This window comes from Puccinia triticina, chromosome 1A, assembly GCF_026914185.1.
Source record: "Puccinia triticina chromosome 1A, complete sequence".
In the NCBI taxonomy this organism is placed as follows: domain Eukaryota; kingdom Fungi; phylum Basidiomycota; class Pucciniomycetes; order Pucciniales; family Pucciniaceae; genus Puccinia; species Puccinia triticina.
Window position 1 is genome coordinate 1809090 of NC_070558.1, and position 18485 is coordinate 1827574.

At 44.1% G+C, this 18485-nt stretch overlaps 2 protein-coding genes across 2 annotated transcripts; one reads left to right on the forward strand and one right to left on the reverse strand.

The window, feature by feature from the left end:
• Positions 1 to 954: 954 nt before the first annotated feature.
• On the reverse strand, positions 955 to 4466 carry PtA15_1A239 (uncharacterized protein; the record flags this gene model as incomplete). Its single annotated transcript, XM_053165245.1, has 13 exons — positions 955 to 1019; positions 1120 to 1284; positions 1405 to 1532; positions 1625 to 1843; positions 1941 to 2077; positions 2162 to 2357; positions 2468 to 2756; positions 2828 to 3036; positions 3109 to 3155; positions 3230 to 3283; positions 3402 to 3481; positions 3585 to 4098; positions 4161 to 4466. 13 exons carry the CDS (start codon positions 4464 to 4466, stop codon positions 955 to 957), a joined length of 2409 nt encoding a protein of 802 aa, XP_053016456.1.
• Positions 4467 to 7118: 2652 nt separating this feature from the next.
• Positions 7119 to 7399, forward strand: PtA15_1A240 (uncharacterized protein; the record flags this gene model as incomplete). The annotated part of the gene is made up of 2 exons (XM_053165247.1): positions 7119 to 7223; positions 7298 to 7399. The coding sequence occupies 2 exons, from the start codon at positions 7119 to 7121 to the stop codon at positions 7397 to 7399; spliced, it is 207 nt and encodes a 68-aa protein (XP_053016457.1).
• Positions 7400 to 18485: the final 11086 nt, after the last annotated feature.

The following is an 18485-nucleotide window of genomic DNA, read 5'->3' on the forward strand; positions in this document are numbered from 1 at the left end:
CTGAGTTCAGAGATGGCACTTGCATGCAAGTGCTGAGAAAACTCCCATGGTGATATTACAACATTTTCACTGACAAATGTAGTAATATGTTTGCACAGCAGATCAGCTGCATCAGTTTGGTGATTTCCCAATCTTTCAGAACTTGAGCAAAACAGATTGGAGAGTTGCATTTGTCTTTGAATCTCCTGATCATGACAGACACTGCTCAGATACTCTGCTTATGCCCCACATAACAGATTAGATTTGAAGTAAATGAACAAGTTGATTGGGTGTGCTGTCACTGTGTATGGCAAGGGGATGATCATATTGAAGGAACTGTTGGCTTGGATTGCAAGCGGCTTGGATAATGCAACAAATATTCTCTGGTGTGGATGTACAATGACTTTCTCCTACCTTTCCTCCCCCATCTTCTAGTCCTTTGGTTGGTTCAATCAAAATCAAATCTACCCAATAATGGTTAGATAAAACATCACCATGAGTTCAACAGGAGATGAACTCCCTTCAGGTATCATTGACACATCACAAGCAGTTAAATTCTGGAACAGTTACCATAAAAAATCACAGTATGGCACTCTGTCATGTGGGAAGTGCAACAGATTCCCCCCTGGTGAATGTGATGTGATGAAGCTACACAGGCTTGAAAAAGGCCAAGTTGCTAATTCTATCAGGCCGCGGGGTTCACTTGTGTTTAAGTCAGCGCCCCCCCTCCAATAGAGGGACTTGGTTAGGTTAGGCCGGGGGCCATCTCTAGACTCTAGCTTCAAGTAGCACAGCACATTGCTTTCACTATTACCAGCCCCCAAAATGTTGCCTAAATGTGACATTGTTGTTGTATTGGTGGAGAAAAGCAAATAGAAACCTCCTAATCACATTTTTTTTTTTCAAAATTCAAGATGAGAAAAGTTTCAGTAGAAGTGGAAAAATGGGAGGATGGGTGGCTATATCCATAAAAAATCAAGATGATTTCTTGCCGTGATATTCCTTCCAATCTAAGCCAAGAGCGAGGGCGATGAAGCTGACTACATACTCCCAGAAGAAAAGAAAAACGATTTTAGTCACAGTCCAACAGAGAAGCGAAAAAACGTTGAGTGTGTGTGTGTGATTTAGAAAGGCACGGACATTGGTCGACTACCGAGTTTAGCTCCATCTCGGTTTTCTTCCCGGCTCCATGACCCGCGTTGGTCTCGAACCGCAACAAACAGGGTTGTTTGTTCATCGGAAGAGCGTGTTGGACTGCAGCTGTGTACTTGAAGCTGTCTGAAAGGACGGCCTGATCCTCATTGTCTATACATAGAGGTTCGAAGATCATTGTTAGCATTGGTCCACCAGCCGAATATGAAATCGATCCGATGGCGCGTCCAGTCATGAGACTGATAGAGATGAAAAAAGGGAGCTGTTACTGACCCGCTGTGAGGAGCATAAGAGCCGGATATTGAGCGGCCGGGTTTACGTTCTGCAAGGGGGAATACTTGATCAAGTAGTCGAACGCCTCGGGATTTTCTGGGTCTCCATATTCAGAGATCCAGTACCGTCTTTTAAAGCCAGGCATAGTGGGAGAAGAGTGAGCTTCCAGAGGAAAAAGTACGGAAAGAGGTCGAAGGATTTTGGACGAGGTGAACCTCACCCAGTCGTGGACCGTTGGAACCTCAACATGTCAAATAAGCCCGCCTCGGCAATGGCAGCTCCGTAGAGCTCCGGGGCCTGGTTGACGCAGGCGGCCACCAAGAGACCGCCGGCCCGGTTACCCATGATGGTCACCTTGTTGGGAGCCACGTACCGATTGGCGATCAGATATTTGGTAGCGTACTGGAAGTCGTCAAATACGTTCTGTTTTTTCTCCAAGCTGGGTCCATTCAAAATCCATTGGAATTCAAACTCATTCAATAAGCATTCAAGAAATAATCAAATTTCGCGTCGCCGGGACCACTCAGAGCACTGACCAGCCTGCTAAATGCCACTCTTCTCCGTACTCTCCGCCCCCTCTAATGTTAGGCACGGCCAGTACCCCTCCATAATGCGCGACAAAGCTCAAGTAAGTGGCCGAATAGGAGGGCGTGGAAGTATCACTAAAGGCACCCTGGATAATAGCTCACACCGCCGGATCAGCTGTCCAGTTTTCGGGAGCTAGCTGCATAATGAACAGAAAAAGAAAGGGGCTCACGTATCCGGGCTGAATAGCTGGCGCAGTGCCGTCTTGCTTGAAGTCCTTCTTGTGAACGATGAACATTGGCACTTTGGTCCCATCCTTTGATTCATAGAAGACTTGTTTGGACACAAAATCTTCGGGATTTAATGAAGGAACCAGAGGGTTGCTGAATTGGACCAGTGTCTGATCCTCTTGAGGCTCGAAACGGTAGCTGGACGAGATGATCACATAAAATGAAAAGTGACATTACAGGTAGTGTTGCAAAAAAACAGGTATTCAATCCCAACTCAAAATATGACGTATTTGCGGCTGATCACTTACCGGTAGACCGTGGTGGGACTCGTGAAGCTAGTGATGTAGAGGAAGAATTCACCGTCTTTTCGCCGCGCGGAGAATCCGTCGAAGCTACCGATAAACTCCTCGCCGATTCTTTTGATCCGTTTGCCCGACTTGATCTCATGAAGGTACATCTCATCTTTGGCGTCCCGTAAATAATCCAGAATGACCAGGTTGTTATTGATGGGATATACGCCCCTCAGCAGCGCAGTTGGATCCTCTGGGACCAAGTCTTTGAACCCTTCTTCCGGCTTACTCAGGTCATACGTCACGACTACAAAGTGGGAATTTGTCGGTATGATGGGAAACTTGTGCAGCAAAAATTGGTGATTGTGCACTTCGTACCTTTGTATTTAGGGGCATCCTTGTTGGTCATGAAATACACTCGACTGTCGTCATTGGCAACGTATGCGTACCGGCTGCCAAAATCATTCACAACCTTTTGCCACTTCATCTCGCTCGACAGGGTTTGGGTGGTGAGATCGGCAACCCAGACTCGATTCGCGTCTTCGATGACCGTGGCCCTTTGATTTATCACGATGAGGTACTTGCCGCTGGAAGAACAGAAAGCACATCAGTCCATGTAAATAGAACGAGGGGGTGGTGAGATAATGAAAGCCACCCACTCATCCGAAAGTTGAGCTGCCCACAAGTAGGATGGATTCGCTGGGTCCTGTAAGCCAGAGGAATACAAAACAATCTCAGAATATCACCCCCCATAAGAGAAACAGATTCAAAAACTTTGACCGTGAGTATCAATTGATCTTTACTCTGGGGGTCGCCAAGTTTGTGAAAGTAGAGCTGTAGATACGAACAGGTTGAATGGGTTTTATGGGATGTATTCAAGCCTGTGAGAATTCATGGAAAAGATGCTTACCATGTGATTGAGCTCAGCCTCGGAATCTCTCCCGGCGTCAACCTTGACTTCTCCTTGCGACTTTGCGCCGGGCGCGGTAGCTTTGGGCTGTTGGTCAGGGAATCTTGAATAAAAGAAGCCTGCTTGTCGGGTCGATCACAATGCCGTCATTAAGTAGCTCATGAAGGACTGATCCTCATCTCACAACATAAGTCCTCTGCAAAATCCAAAGTTTTTTGCACTGACCAGAATCGTCTTTCATCCAACTGGTGTAACTGTATTTGACATTCTTGATCGTGTCCTTCATCCGTCCAGCGTCCTCACCTCTCTTGCCGCCATCGGCAGCAGTCTTGGTATGGGGGCGGTCAGTGCGACGGACGTAAATAGTTTGAGAATTGCTCCCGGAGGGGGAGACTTCATAGGCCATGTAGATGCCCGACTCGGAAGGTTCCGCGGAACCAAGTTGGGTGGTGCCGTCGATGGAGAATAGGTTGGGATCAAGGAAGAGCTCCCCCACAGGTTGTCTGGGGTCGGTAGCCTGCTTGAAACCTTCCTCCTCCCCTTTTTTAAACCGATAGATGACGAATTGGGAATCTAAGGCTGGGGTGAAGTAATAGTAGTAGTATCCGTCGGGCTGCAGCAGTGGACAGCCGATTCTGGCATAGTTCCAACTCTTTTTCAGCGTCTCACGGAGTAAGCCTCGATGGGAGTATTTGCTCAGGTATTCCTTTGTGAAGGCTTGTTGCCTGGTGACGAATTGCTGAAAGAAGAAGATCCAGTCAATCAGTGTTTCTTTCCGATCTGCATATTTCTTTTTGTCACTAGGAAGAGCGCACCTGTGTCTTTGCTCTGCTTGGGCGGCTTGTCTAGCCACCTGTAAGGATCGGGGACGGTGATCGGTCCATTCTGTTTACTCTGGAAAACGTCCGACGAGTTTGAATCCCTACGAACGTGGGGATATGGTGTTGTTTTTGGGTCCCAATACTTGGGGGAATGGGTCGTAGGACAGGTATCTGGATGATCCGGAAATAGCGCAGGTGATTCGGGGCAAGTCTGCAGGCTGTCAAAGGTGCGCTGGATTGGTATGTGAAACCTCAAGAAGGCTGCTAATTTCGTGACTAAGAGCATTATGAATGAACAATTGATGGATAACTACGAGAACAAGACCAAGCACTTGACACCCTGCCCCCATGGCTATAAATAGAGAAGAGTAACGCTGCTGCATCAGGCGAGAAAACCCGAGCTGGCCTTGGACAAGCTGAAACAGAAGAGCAATGGGTCTTGGCGCCCAGTACATGGCGAAGTGGTGTTGACCTGTGTTGACCGGTATGTAACAGGAAACCGCAGGGGGCATAAAAGCCCCATACACGCGACTAGGGAGAAGCACCTTCAGCTTTAGCAGCCACCACGGCGCCACAATTACCCCACACTTCCTTGGACCCAACCTCCTGGATATCTACCACCGGAAGCTTTGTGTGTGCTTCGTCGCGGAAGGGATCACTATCGGTTGCAACCATGGGTTACACTAGGGTCTGGGGTGAAAGTTATCAGGTGGCTTGCCACATATAACCCATCGAGTCTGTCGGAGGAGTCGGATTCTTCTTGTGTCTTGTATTTCTTTGCATGTTGTTTCACCCTTGGGGTTCGAAACAGGAACCAAGTCCCTCCTGGGCGCCAAGCGCCCGCCTCCGAAGGAGGAACTCAGGAAAGAACGGAGTTTTTTGGTGTGACAAGTTTTTCAGATTTGGCAGATAAAATCTTAATTCTGCAATAACTTTTTATCTATGTATACCAGTTATGCTGGCATGGGAAAGATTATGAGAAAGGCCTTGGTCTTGCCTTTCTCCTCATCCATTTCGGAGATCAACCTTCACCACCTTCCCCAAAAGTGTTTGTGCGTACCTGTCACACCAAAAAAAGCTCCGGATTTTGGTGAATGCGCTTTGAACTTGCGCTTGTAGTATCCCTCCCTGGGCTTCCGACGTAGCTTCCATACATAGTACAGTGGTTTATCTAATGTTTTTGGTACCACATTTTTCAATGGTTTCAGCAACAATGGGAAGTTATGTTATCCACAACTAAAAGTAACGGATAACAAAACTTAATTGTTGCCGTTATCTTTGAGCTAATGTCAACAATGTTTCAGTTATGTTATTTGTTATTTATTTTTTTCCTGATTTATTAGACCCGTTACATTATCCCCCGCAATGTAGGGGGATAACATGCCGATAACACAGGTTTTTTCCCCATTTTACAGTGTTTTTGCGCCAGATAACGCAGTTAGCGTGTTACTGGCGTTATTTTTTGCGGTATTGAGGGGTAATTGCCCTCTGTTACGTTATCCAAACGTGTGCAAGCACATTTTACCAGATAGCAATAACACGTTATCTGATAACAGTGGGAAGTTACGTTACAAAAATCCCTCTGGATAACATAACCTAAGTAACTTCCCATTGTTGGTTTCAGGATTTTTCATTTTTTATCATTCATGTTGAATGCCATACTGTACTCTCCAATTTTACATCCTAATTGGTTTGAACAGTAATGAACATTCTGAGAAATTTGCAAGAAATTCAATTATTTTCACTTTTTTAATTTTTTAATTCTTAATCCAAGTTTATTGAATTCACAGAAACATAGACTACAAGATCTAAGTTTTGGCATACAATTTAATGAAACAAGTGTTGAATTTAATCCCCAAACACCCCAAAGGGCACCTTGGATTGACCCCCCAGCCCGTGCCGCAGCAGCACGCAAAAAGGGATCGGTCAAAATGGAAATCAAGGAGGGCCTAATCAAATGATTAGGGCAGCTCCAGGGAGGGGGTAGGACAAAACCGGATCCCCTGGGGGGCAAAAACAACCCTCCCCCTCCCTATTTAAATAGCTGCTGGGCAGTCATCCGCCTCAAAGAGATGGATAACTAATACATGACTCCTTGTTGCCAAACACCACCCCCTGACCACGCCATCACAACAGCAATGCGTGTACATAATAAATATATTCCACCCCTCTAGATTCTCACCTTGGCATTCACAACGAGTGGCTGGACCCTTGGCCGGATGTATGTATTGTTGGCCAAGCATTAGGCCAAAACGCCGAACTTGTCCGCGATCAACCCACATACTGGCTCAAAAGCCTCTCGGATTGCGTCACAATCCAAGACTAATGCCCTCGCAACACTCAAGCCACACCCGCTGAGACCCTCCCAGTCCTGAAACCGCATCACCCGCGCATCAAGCCACCACAACAGTGTTTGAATTGCATGTGAGTTGCACCCGTCCACAAGCTCACCTTTGCGTTGACGACGAGTTGCCCGGCTTGACTCAGATAGGATCAGATTGAGCTGGCAAGGATCCATTTCACATTGGGCAACTGTGGTGCTTGTCAAACCCACCATTTAGGTTACCCATCTCTCACCAAACAGCCCAGTAGAAAACAAGGCTGAAATATGTCACCAATGGGACATTGTTACAAGAGATGCTCTCGGAGATGCTCTTGGACAAGCTGCCATCAAACTACAATATTGTGATCCTTGACAAAGCTCATGAGCGTTGCCTAGGGACATACATGCTCCTAGGATTGCTTAAAGGGATTCAGAGAACCTGGCAAACATCTTGTCAAAGAGGCCTCCAATTTCCCGCAGAAGAAATCTGCCCACACCAGGGGACAGCAACACCAGCTCAAGAGCTTAAGGTGATCATCATGAGTGCAACTATTGACACCAAGCACTTCAGTCAGTTTTTTGATGAGTTGAGCTCACAGTCTCTCCCTCCACCTGATGCTCAAAGGCTTCCAATCAATCTTGCTGAGCTGCTTTTTCCTTGCTCAACCACTCAAACAGTTGATGAAGCCGGTCAAGAATTGTCTCTACTCAGACCCAAATGTAAAGGCATTGAGGAAGGTGTTTAGACGCCTCAAGGGGCGCGAAAAAGAACTGAACAGTGTCTGAACCTTCAGCAACTTGAACGGACATTTGTCAGCCATCAAGCTCTTGATTCCAAAGGAAACGAGGCCAAGGGCGTGATTGAGAAGGCTAGGGCCATGTTCAAAGCAGGTTGACTGGCCAATATCAAAGCGGGCAGCAAGAAACCTTTGATCTCTACGTAGGTTGAGGAGGTTGTCTCCAGCAATCCTCTCAATCATTTCTCAATTTGTCTTGTTCATGTTACTTAACTTCAAATAGCCGGCATCCCCCCAGATCTGTTTTACAGATGTACGCCTCGCGCTGCTGCATTACCAACTGTCCATTCCAGCTATCCATGGGTTCAGTGAATGCCAGCTGACTGGCAATTGTAATTTTTTAAACTGCTTGCACTACCAAAGCTTCTGAGCGTGTTGTATTACTCCTCAATGATAAGCATTCCCAAATTAAATCCCCTCCAACAGACGATGTCAGTCACTATTTGTCTTTGGCCCCACACTTCAGTCATTGGGTCCAAAACTGGTGGACCAGACGGAGTTCCCCAATGATGATGTTGGTGAAGTTTGGCCGTCTTTGCCTTGACAAAAGTATCAAGAGAGCAAGCCCCAATGGGACCCAGTAAATCAAAGCCATTATATGGGTCAACCTTACCATTGCTCCGGGTCTTGTTTGGCCATTCTGAACAAGGGTTGTTGCCAATCAGTGCAATCTCATTCCCAGGCTCACCACCTCAGTTTGGGAGCTCCGGGCAGGCCAGACGCACTACCCGGGGGACCAAAATCAGTCTATCACTTGTTGGCTAATCTAACATCAAGTTTTGGTCAATCCAGCCAGGAGAAGACTGTGAGCAAAAATAGGGAAATGGTGGCATCGCTGGTGCCCAGCCTATGCTGAATAAACCATAGCTTCTTTCAGGTTAGCCTTGTTGTCTTTGCTGCTGGAGCCGGTTGAACAAGATTGAGTAAGAGACTGGTACAGCCCAACAGGAAGGAGACTGTGACACGCAGGAAGGTTACAAAGGTGGCAAGTATCTGCCGCACTACAGCAATTCGTACTCTTGCCCAGTTTGCAAGCAACTTCACACCCTCTTTGACCAAATAATACATCAAGGGCCTGGCTCATAACCTATTGGTTTTGAAAGGCATAACATTGATCAGACTGGCAGGCAGCTCAGCCTCATCCACTACCTTATTGTTGAAATTACTCAGGTGAAAAGAATTGTGTGTTGTGGGATTTGAACCCACGACCTTCTACATTCATGAGAGCTGCTCTTATACCACTGAGCTCAACACAAAGTTGGTCTTACTGGTGATTTTTGGATATTAGATCATATAGCTTGGCCACTCAAATGGGGCTTGAAGCATATATTCCAACACACCCCCTTGCTTCATGCACCATGAACAAACTATGAATATTGCATATGCAAATCATGTATGTTTTTCATGCATCATAGATAATGATTAATGCATAACAATTATGAAATTGAATATTGCATATGTATATGGAAGCATGAATATCAAGTATTCACAGGGTTTAGCCAACTTTAATTCAATTCACTGAGAGCATCCGTACTGATAATGTGTTGAAATCACTCAGGTGAAAAGAATTGTGTGTTGTGGGATTTGAACCCACGACCTTCTTCATTCATGAGAGCTGCTCTTATACCACTGAGCTAAACACACAGTTGGTCTTACTGGTGATTTTTGGATATTGAATATATGCTTCAAGCTCCATTTGAGGGGCCAAGCTATATGATCTAATATCCAAATATCACCAGTAAGACCAACTGTGTGTTTAGCTCACACAGCGGGCAATCAGATGTCGCACGCAGCCCGCAGCAACACCTGAGCCAAGGGGACCCCCTTTACGCGGGTGTCGCTGCGGGCTGCGTGCGACACCCGATTGCCCGCTGTGTCAGTGGTATAAGAGCAGCTCTCATGAATTTAGAAGGTCGTGGGTTCAAATCCCACAACACACAATTCTTTTCACCTGAGTAATTTCAACACTTATCACCTGTACCAAGGATGCCAACAGCCAGAATATCATAAAAATCTGAAGTCTGTCTGACACCCTTCTGCCCAGCTTATCCACCAAGAAAAAAAATCATCTTTTTTAGACTTCTGTCAACTTTCTGCTCTTCTCTTGCCTTTTGGATAAAAAATATATTCACACAATAAGCTGGATAATTAGGTTATTAGCTGCTGTTCTTGCTGTCTTGTTTTTGAAGGGGTAGACCTCTGATAAGTTTACAAGGAGATAAATAGCCTATTGAAAATATGCTGCCTGAAAGTCCTCACTGTCTTTTGAGAATGCCAGCCTGTAAATTATAACTCTGGCAAAATTTCAGTTGATCTGTAACTCTCATGCTAATTTTTTCTTTGATTGGGGTGTAATGGGGAACTGTTAGTAAATTAAATGCTTCACTGTGTAAAAATCATCAAATGTGGCCAATTTTATTATAGAGCTATGTATAAACATGTGCAGTTTTTGAACTTTTTCCAATGACAAAATTAATAACACAACCTGTGTGTCGGTTATAGTTTCTGTAAAATATTCTGCATCTCACTAAAGAAATGTTTTTCATGACACTCAATTTTTGCAACAAGTACAATCTTGTGGGTGAATGTGGCAACTTGCTTCAGATTTTCATGGTGTGCAAATCAAGCCATTGTCCACAATTTATTTCAACAGGCTCATTCTGACAGTGGCGGTAATTTGGGAGATGGTGGACTGATGGTGATCCCTGCAGCGGCGCAGCCGCCTTGGCCTCTAGTTTTTTATTATTTCATAATCATTATTGAGAACTTCTTTTCCACCCCTGTAGCCAATCTCATGACTTGAAGTCTGTGTCCTGAGCTCCTGCATTGATAAATTTGGTGCCAAAAACATTAGATAACCCACTGTACACCCTTCTCTTTGTGGAGGGGCAACACCAAACTTAATACAAGTGTACCCTCCTTGGGGAAGCATAGCGACTAGGAGGAAAATTTGCACCGCCTTGGAGAGGTTTTGTTAACCTTGGGGTGTCAACAGGACCCTAGAAACCCCCGAAGTACATAGGTGGGTAACATAAATGTATGAATTTTTGTATTTATTTGTTGCAAAGTGTTGCCAATTGCTACCAAATGTCAATTTTTCATGAGCATCATTTTGGGGGGAAAAAGTTTATTGCTACCAGTGTTCAGCAGAGGCTTGCTGAGGTCCTGTGTTACCCACAAATTTGTATGAATGGGCTTTGAAGCCCAAAACAGTACACACCAAACATGACACAAAACATATGAAATTCCGCTCAAAATGCTTGTTTGCTGATCCTAAATGAAAGTCCCCCTCTGATTGGGGACTTTGTTAAGTTGGGTGCTATATAGCACCAAAAAAGTGGAAATTGGAACGGCCCATTCACCTCTTACATAATAACTCAAAATCCACCTTTTCCCAATCTAATTTGACCCATTAAATACATCTTATCCTCTCATTGAGAGGCTTGGAAAAATGACTCCCAAATCTTGGGAAAAATTTCATTTGAGTGCAAATTCAAGGGAGTGGCTTTTCACTGGCCATGGTTGAAGTGTGATGGGTACCTGCTGCACTCTCTGGACTATTTAAGGTACCACCTTCCCCATCCAACCTGATGACACTTTGTTGTCTTGGTGAGTCTAGAATGTTTTCTTGGCCAACTTTTTTTGTTTGTTTTAGCTGTAGCAATTGTTCTAAGAGGATTGGAAAAACAACTCCTGATTTTTGTGTAAATGACTCCCATGTGTCACTGCAACCAACTTTGGGAGTTGCTCTCCAAAATTTATATCAGTCACCACCCCAAAAAGGATGGCAATGTGCACACATTGCCATGATCAATACATTGCTATTACATAGGTCTTACCAGGTCTTACCACCAAGTATAAACTTGTGATACAATCATGTAACTGAGATTTAAACTTGTTTTTACTTGGTTATATAAACTGAGTCCCATCCCTCCCCACTCATATTGCACATACATCCTGGAAGTGATTTTGGATGATTGTCCAAAATCACTACTGAGCACCCTGGCTCTACACTGGAATTATCCTTAACCGGGAAAATTTTGGTAGTCAGAAGTCAAAAATGAAAATGCCAAAAGGTAGTTGGAAATATAACTTTCCAAAAAAATACATATTTAATTACTCAAAAATTTATTACTCCGCATTGGAATTTGGGGAACCCAAAGCCCCCCAAACTTTTACAGTGGCCAGAGAACCATCTAAAAAGCCCATGGTTATCTGCATGGCATTATCTGGCCTCGAAAATGCCATGTGCAACTGTGGGTCCATTAGGCAGACAGATTTCCTACTAATGAACACCACCAAAGCCTTAGCCATGGCACCTCAAAGGGTCCCAAAATCTTACAGTGCAAAGATTAAGCTATGAGGTCAATATGATGAGCTTCATTGAATTAGCAATGCCAAACCCCAGGAATGGGGTTTGCAACTGTGCACCCATTTTGGTGTGTATCCTACTAATTAACACCACCAAAACCTTAGCCACGGTGTCACAAAGGGTCCCAAAATTGTACAGTGCAAAGATTAAGCTCTGAAAAAAATATGATGAGCTGCATGGCATTAGCACACACCAGGAATGGGGTGTGCTACTGTGCACCAATTTTGGTTGGTGTCCTACTAATGAACACCACCAAAAACTTAGCCACGGTGCCCCAAAGGATCCCAAAATTTGGAAGTTCACAGATTAAGCTCTGAAAACAATATTATGAGCTGCATGAAATTATAAAACCCCAGGAATGGGTTTGGCTAAGGTTTTGGTGGTGTTCATTGGTAGGACACTGGCCAAACTGGTAGCACAGTAGCACACCCCATTCCTCAGTGTCAGAATTTGAGCTTCATAGTCCACTCACCTTCTCTTCTTTCCTTCCTTTCCAGCCTAGTGGCCTCTTTACCTGTCTGACCAAGTGGTTGAATCCTGTCCTGTCCTGTTTGTCCAAGTGGCCCTTATGTCCTGTCCCCTGTTCCTGTCACCTTTCCTGATTTGTATAGTTGAGTGACCATGACTTGTCTCCTGTTCCCTGTCACCATTTCCTGTCACCTTTCCTGTCCCCTGTTATTGTTGTTAGGCCCCCCTTTGGATCTTGCTTGGGGGCTCTCTAGTTGTTTGGTTAAAGTCCGCTGTGGTGCTCCATCCTAAGCCACAAGTAGTATTTTTAGTATCTTCTCTTTACATATTTTCATCATTACATTGCCCATTACCCCATAACCTTTCACAAATACTTCATTATTATGGCATATTCAGACTCTATGCCTCATTTCACCTATAGTCACTCACACACAGGAGCCCTTTATCTTCAATGGTTCAATAGTTATAAAGGATATAAGATTTACAGAAAAAACCTACATTCTTCATTAGTTACAGCACTCATTTCATTATTAACTTACTTGAATCATTATAGTGAATTCCTTTTACAGATATCTTATCACATATTAAACCCCTTACATACATTGCTCATCATGTACTATGCCTATTGTACACATTACATCATTGGATCTGTGCTTACCTCTTTCAGTAGTGCTCATCATTACAAGTTGCTACTATGTTCACATCACCTTCCCCATTTGTACAGTCTTTCTTCCCATAGCCAGAATTTCTCTTGACTGCTCATCTTTCATCTGAACATAAGACAAACTGTTTCCCCCCCACTTGTAGAGTATGCAGAAATTATAGTAGAAATTCCTCATCACCCATTTGCTTGTTGAAATCATTGCTATTGCTCCTCAACCCATTCACCAGGGGAGACTTTGATGCACTCTCCAGAGAGTGCCAGATTCTAATTTTATGTTGTTCTGGGTCTGATGTGAGTCAGATGTGGATTAGGAAATGATTGATAAATTCTTCAGAAGTCAATGGGAAGTGTGTCAGAAGTGATGTGGAATTGTCACAGTACCTTGTGTAATGTTGTATAGAACCATTTAATTTTCAAAGCATAACTTAATTACAACCTGTAATTAAATCATAGTTAATCAATGTCCAATTATTACTCATTTATGGAAAATTTCTGCTGATCAATTTCTCTATGTCAAAGGGGTTCCACACTTGGTAAAGGCAACTTGTGGGTGCTTCCATGGCTTTCTGACAAGTTTTTACTTGTAATGGAGCTGTGAAAGGCCCCTCCAGTGATCTGTCACCCTAATGTACGCGCGTACACAAAGGTGAAATTGGCAAAGTGGAAAAAAACTCACATGCATATGCATGGAGACATTGGAAAACAAACAAACACAAAAACAACTCACAAGCTTATATATGTTAAGAAGCCAGGATTTCTAGCTGAAATCTGGGACCATACACCTCAAAGCTTGACTTGACTCATATTCTCACCCTACTTTCATCCTTTCTTGGCTCAATTCCAGCTGATACCGGCCTTCTTTAGGAAAATATGCCAATTCAGATGGGCCTTTCACATCATTCAAACATGGGTGTATATGTTGTTGATCTGTGGGAGGCCCAAACTGTGATTTTTAACCAACTTACACATGTGCACATGGCAGTAGCATTAGCAAAGTGAAAACAATGACCACCTTCATATGCATGTAAATAATATGAATTGAACCCCAAGAATTCATCTCAATTAACAAACAGTTCAAATTGAATTATGATTTGATTGTGGCCATTGTGTCTTAGTGGTTTCAACTGTGTTCCAGTTATGTTACAGTTGACTTCTGCATGACTTCTGAATGGTTTATGCATGAATCCAGGATCAGTTTCAGATCATTTGTGGATTAGTTCCAGAATTTTTGATTAATTCTTACACTACTTTCATCAAAGGCATCCAGCACAGTTATGGAAAAAGGGTACAGTATGGCACTCTCTGGAGAGTGTGTCAAAATCTCCCCTGGTGATTGCTATTGAACATTGCCCATTGCACCTCTGAACTCACCATTGCTATTGAACCATTGCCATTGATTCCCCCTCATCAATTATTAACCCAACCCTCTCATCAACGCTGCAACCAATCTGATCCAATCCTTGTATTGGCCAATCCAGGTTATCGGATCATTTTTTCGATACAGAGTATTGAAAACTGTGGATCGTATCGACTTCTCGATATGATCCCACGGGATTGTATCAAGAACCCGATAAAAAGTATCGGATGTATTGGTATCACATCACGATACCGATCCAATATAGATACAGGCTTGAAGGGATCCACTTTTAGGCACGTAAAAATTTAGATTTTATTTTTACTATACATAGAGTTGGTTACAGATTGCTGCCGGATACAATAATGAGGAATGCACTTTAAAAAACAATGTGTTGAAGTCTGAGAATCAGCGCTTCTCAAGGGCCTTCTGTGTGGTGGCCTGGGTGATGATGCTCTGAGCAGCTTCAAAATTTTTGTCCGGTTGAACTCCTTGGACGACCAATTGATGTGAACTGACGCAGCGTTCAATAGTTCTTGCGGCTAGACTCCCTCGATCGCCGCTGCAGTTATCGGCTGCAGCTGAGAAGCACCTCTCAACGCTTGCAGAGGTTGCCGAGCAAGCCAGATAGTCGCGGGCAAGGAGGGCCAAGGTCGGGAATTCTCGGCCATGGTCCTATCACATAAGTGAAGCTCAGAACCAATCGATCCTTTTAGTTCAAAGATAAAAAAGGCTTACTTTCCACCAATTCAAGCATTTGCTTGCTTCAGCCGTAGGTAACTTATGCTTACCCTTGAGATAGATAGTCAGCTCATCTGAGCAAGGAACATTGACCGATTGAGGAAAGTAGTCGATTTCTTCGCGAACTGTTTTGCTTGAGTTGGCTTTATAAAGACCTGGCGGGGCTGGGCTTGCACTAGACGCTGCATCAACTTGAGCTTTCCGAGTGTTGAAGAGATTGCTCAGTAAATCAAAGACATATCCATGCTTGGCAGGGAAATACAACTTAAAAATTGACATTCGGAAGCTGGGATTGAGAACGGTTGCAATGAGGATCGCATCACATCTCATTGCCTCGTTAAGATATGTAGTCGTTTTTGTGAGCATCCTTGCAAACATTGTGTTGAGTTCGGGTTCGGAGCAAGATTCCATCTTCATCTTGATGAAGGTTTTGATGTGTTGATACTCCGAAATGATTAAGCACGCCGAGGAGTAGTCACCCTCCATTTTTTTGGTCAGATAATAAAATTCCTAACAAATGAGATGTTCCATGGTCTATTAGTGTTTTGTGCAATTGAAGCAAATAAATCGAAGATTGACTCACACTGAGAGTTTCATTCAATCTATTTACAATCTTCCACTCATATGGGAGTATTTCAATATTGTTGAAGTAGTGATTTCCACCCTCTCGTTCCACCCGATCGTTTTTGTTTTCCAGTAATTTTGCAATGATCTTTTGAGCTTTATAACCTTGATCCCGGCTTTGGAACTTAATGTTCCAGCGAATACCGTACCCGGCGATGAGGCTGGGCCCGTCGAAGTCAAGTTTTTTGCACCACGTGTCGTACTCAGATCGTTTGGCTGCTGAGGATGTGATCCTCTGGATAATAAAGTCGACCTAAGCGGAAAAACCAACTGTTAGCTTTGGAAAACAGCCAACATGCAGAAAAAGCGTGCCTTTTTTAAGCTTTTGTCAATTTGATTCTTTCCTCCATCAGGTATATCCCAGGAATCAGGCTCGTCTTCACTCTTGTATTCATCAGACTCCTCGTCATTGTTCTCCCTGAATTCGTTGTTGTTCGATGATCCCAGAATGGTGTCCTCAGTCACATATAGATCGGCTTCATCGACTTCTTCAGATTCTTCCGCAATGGGGTCCAAGGTTGGGGTGATTCCGAGTGGGCCGTTTTTCGATGTGACCAACCCTTTTGTTGGTAGCTCAATCGCCCGAAGCCCCGCGTTGAGTATCAGTGCAATTTTGTGGCAAAAACACCTAATGTGATTTCCTGAAAGGTCGGGATCGACACCGGTCTTGGTGAAAATGAGCCTATCAACCTCTGAAGCCATTGTGAAGTTATTCGAGCCTGAATCGGTTGTTTGAGCTAAAATGTGTTAACAACAATAATCACCGATATGTTAGTTCAAAAAATCATCCATGAATCAAATTAGCAAGAGGAAATAAAAGCCTTATCTTGTCTCCGAGTTTGAATTTTGTTAAAATATTAGCAAATGGGATTGCCAAATACTTTCCCTTGTGACTCGATGCAATGAACTTCATGCCGAGATGAGAGATTTTAAATTCCCAATCTACCGTAACATAAGCAACTGAGATTCCAAGGAACGTGTGATGGTTACCTTTTGTCGTCCAGACATCATGTATTAATGTGAATTTGGAGTTCAGTTTCTGGAAGCAGACAAGTTCAGGATTCAGCCACCTTTGCATTTGAGAAACCAAGCAAAACAACATACCTGTAGGCCGGAAATGACATTGTTCTGTAGGTTGAGATAGAGCCGATGGGCCTCGGTTGCAGCCCAAGTCCGGGAAAAGAGGATGATACCTCTTTGGGCGTAATCAAATGCGACACCTAATAGAAAGTCTTTGATGCGGCTCCAGGGTAGCAAAAATCGCACAAGCCACATCACTAGAAGCTGGTTAAACACCCTTGGGTCAAAGATGGTGTGTTTTGCGTAGGCCTTTATCATCCCGTGTTGTCCTTCTTGCATTTCGTTTTCAACATCCTTTGCGGTGGGTGGTAGGTTTGCCCCCGCAGATATTGCGTCCATTTGTGCCGAGCAGGGTATACGGTCCTGATTACCATCACAATGTTTCATAAGGTTCGATTTCGTACCGACTCCCTTCTTGTAAACTGTTGAGCACCACTTGCACTTATACATCATTTTCTCCCCCTAAAACAGGAAGATATTAGTGTTTTAAAGATTCCCTCTGGATAACTTGGTGTTGAAAATGAAGTAAAAACGTACAGTATCTCCTTCATTTGCATGAAATGGTGTTTCAAAGTAATCAGTGATATCATCAAATAAGCCATTTCGTTTCCCCCTCAGCTTCTTAACCTTCAAGTTATCTTCATCCGAGTCCTGTTCACGGTCAATCCCATCTTCTACTTGATCGGACTCGTTATCAGCAGCAGTACCAGTTTGTTTTTGATTTGCGAGTAGAAGACAAAGTTTGATTTGTTTTTGGAGTTTGTTGGGAGCTCGGGTTAGGACTTGCTGGCGGCACTAGCGATCTCCGAGAATCTTGGTTAGTCCGAAGAGAGTTTGAATTGGTGCAGGCAGGCGTTCTGATACGAGTGGACTGGCGGGATGGTGGTCGAGATGGAGGTTGGTGGGGTGATGCAGATGGTTGGGTCATTTTTGGAGTGAGGTGGGATGATAGCCAGTGTTGAGGTTTGGTCGTTGGATGTTGGTTGCCGTCTGATGGTTGATGTGAATTTTCTTAACATACCGCCAACTATTGTGACAGCACACAACTTGGGGGGCTTGCGGCTATCTTGTCTATACAGCCCAATACGTATTGGGTTTAGGCTGGATAGTATCGGTCTGCCAGATACACACAGGTAAAATACTGTGGATCGGATTGGATGACCAATATGCAAGGCTGCCAATACCATGTATTGTATTGGGAACAAATACAATACCAATACCAAGTATTGGACAGTATCACAATACGATCCGTCCCGATCCCAATCCATGTCCCGGATTGGTTGCAGCGTTGCTCTCATCCTCAGTATTCAAACAGTAGTTAAGCTGATAGTACTAGCCCGTAGGATCAAGTAGAAATCAGCCACACCTTTTCTTCTTTTTCTTAGTGTTACTCTCATACCCTCAGCATTAGTCAGGAAGGCAGCCTCACCAGCACCCTTGCATAGCTTACATTGGTATTAGCAACAGTGGGTCAGCTACGCTAACATAGCTGTTGGCGTAGCGTAGCGCAGCGCAAATGCGCTATTTTTTAGCGTAGCGTTAGCGCAATTGCGCGCATCTGCACTAACGCTACGCGCAAAGGATGCAAAGCTATTTTAGCTTTTAGCGTAGCGTTAGCGCAGATGCGCTGAATTGCGCTAACGCTAAGCACGAAAGGCGCAAAAGAGCGTGCGCTATGCTGCGCTAAAGCGTTTTTGCGGCAAAAAAGTGCCTTTTTTCCGCTAAAAGCGCCTTAGCGCAACGTAGCATAGCGTAGCGGCTGTAGCGCAGCGCTAACGCTAAACAAAAATTGGTATGCTGTTAGCGCCGCTGAAAATTAACAAAGCGGAGCGGCGTTAAAAGCGCGCTAACGCTATTCAAAAAAGGTTGGCGCTTTTTGCCG